At 31.5% G+C, this 2389-nt stretch overlaps 1 protein-coding gene across 1 annotated transcript; it reads right to left on the bottom strand.

Annotated features, from left to right (window-relative positions):
• Positions 1–1120: 1120 nt before the first annotated feature.
• Positions 1121–1624, bottom strand: LOC104902997 (uncharacterized). The gene has a single exon (XM_010690960.3). The coding sequence runs from the start codon at positions 1622–1624 to the stop codon at positions 1121–1123; it is 504 nt and encodes a 167-aa protein (XP_010689262.3).
• Between the last annotated feature and the right edge of the window lie 765 nt (positions 1625–2389).

The raw sequence follows: 2389 nt of genomic DNA, 5'->3' as shown, positions 1-2389 counted from the left end.
TCCTCCACTGAAGCTGAATACGGGGTTGTTGCCTACAGAGTTGCAGAAACTATTTGGTTCAAACAACTTCTTGCTGACATTGGCCATTTTCTTCGCCGTCTTTTGATCGTGTATTGTGAGAATGTCTCTGCTACTTATCTCACTGTTAATCCAGTTCATGATGATCGCAATAAACATATTGATGTAGATTATCATTTTGTTCGAGAAATGGTTACCAAGGGAGGTCTCACCGTCTCATTGTTCGACATGTTCCTACTCAATCTCAGGTTGCTGATATTTTTACTAAGGCCTATCTACTGATTTGTTTACTAAACATCGAACCAATCTATTTGTTGTTTCACCCCGTAAAGATTGAGGGCTGTATTAGAGTAACATTGTATGTAAAAGAATATTATGGTATTTTACTAGTCGTACGCTTGTATTGTAAACCTTATATATATTGAATGTCAGGGTTAACCTAAGTAGGTTAACACACTTATTCTCCACAATTGTACACTTCTTAATACTTTTCCTACGTTCACAGCTTACAATATATGTTAACCCTTTTAGACAGTGTTTTGTTTACAAAACTGATATAGTTAAAAATATAATCAAGTTATGATTGGTAAAGTTACTCTTAACCTAGGAAAATGCCTGATCAATATCAATTAGTTCAATCAACCAGAAAAAAAAAAAAACTTTTTTCCCAATGAAAATTCAGTTTCATTACTAATATTAAACAATTCAATGCAGGAAAAAATTATCTGACGAAAATAGGGCCTAATGAGTATGAAACATCTTACAGCATACAAGTCTTGTAAAGTTCTATAGTAAAACGAATTGACAATAAATTAGAAGAAATTTGTTAGTATGCAAGTTTCCTCTTTAAGATTGATATTTGTAGCTCATTCTCTCAATTTATTTGTTGAAAAATTAAATTGAGTACAGTAAATTAGAAGAAATTGGATGCATAGAAGGTTAGCCAGATATTAAAATCCTTGAAAATTTTGTTCCTTGGTTGCACTATACAGTAGAAAAACAACCAGAGACTACAGAAATTGGCTACCAGAATTCAGTGACCCCAAATTCTAAAGATGAAAATTAATTTTTTATCACAAAGTCAGCAGATAATAATATTATTCTAAGAAAATCTAGCTAAACCCAAGTCTTTTCTACTTTCAGACATAATCCCTTGTTTCATTCTCCTAATAAATTCTTCACACCTCTTATTCAATTCCTCTGCACCCTCTTCATCATCTTGATCATCATTATCATGATCACCATTACCATCATCATGATCATCATTATCATTAACATCATGAAAATGACAACATTCTAAGTCCAATAATTGTTCTGATCTTGTTACATTCATCTCAACATTCGCGAAACGCGCAATTTTCACCTCAGTAGTATCTTTCTGCTCTGAAGTTACAGCAGAAAACAACCCCTCTTTTTTCTCAACCACTACAGTAGTTGATCTGCTGCTGGACAAACACTGATCATTCTGAACTGTATTACTACTGTAATCTGAGCTATTTTCTTGAGTTGTCGTTGATGATGAAACTGATGACGAGCTTTTAACAAGAATCACCAATATCCCATTACAAATAAGGAACATATGGTTTCTGTCAATACTGGATTTCATAAAAGAAACTAGTGAACTAATACTGTAAGATTTTATGGAGTGTAAAATTAGTAAAACCAATGAAGAAGAGAACAATAAGATAGAGATTAAATAAGCAGATTGAACTCTTTTCATTGACTTCATTATGTTGAATTGTATTAACTGCTCCATTTATCTTATACCAAAGTGAAAAATAATATGGTATAAGAGAGGATAAATGTGTATATAAGATATGATAATGAAAAATGATATGTTATGAATGATATGTTTTGGAGCATATATATATTGATAGATAGAGTGATGTGTAGAATTGCAATAATGAAATAAAAAGGTGGGGTTAATTCAAAATTGATGTTATTGGCAGAATTTGTATACAATTCTGTTAACAGAAGGAAGAAAGGTGGAAAGTTGAGAGGAGACCGGAGACCAACAAGTCAGCTCTTTTTATTATATGTTTGGACAAAAAGATTTCAACTAATTTATTACCAAACTTTTGTGCCGTGGCATACTCCTTCAATCATGAAATACTAATATGTTCTCTTCTTGTTCTTTTCTTGCTTATTATTGAAGACAAATTAAGATTTTAATAGTAGTACTAATTAATTATTTTGTTAAGCCAAACAAAATTAAGAATTATAGTAGTCCTTAAGTTTTTTTATGGTAAGTTATAATTGATCATTGTTCACAAGAGAGCTACGAAGAATCCTTACTTAAAAGTTTCAATATTATTGTGGCCAAGAGTAGTTTTATGGTGTTTGGAAATCTTAGACGGAATACGTGTTTGAA

Source organism: Beta vulgaris, chromosome 9 (assembly GCF_026745355.1).
Source record: "Beta vulgaris subsp. vulgaris cultivar EL10 chromosome 9, EL10.2, whole genome shotgun sequence".
Lineage (NCBI taxonomy): Eukaryota > Viridiplantae > Streptophyta > Magnoliopsida > Caryophyllales > Amaranthaceae > Beta > Beta vulgaris.
The sequence above is the reverse complement of the archived record's forward strand: the minus strand, read 5'-3'. Positions and strand labels throughout refer to the sequence as shown.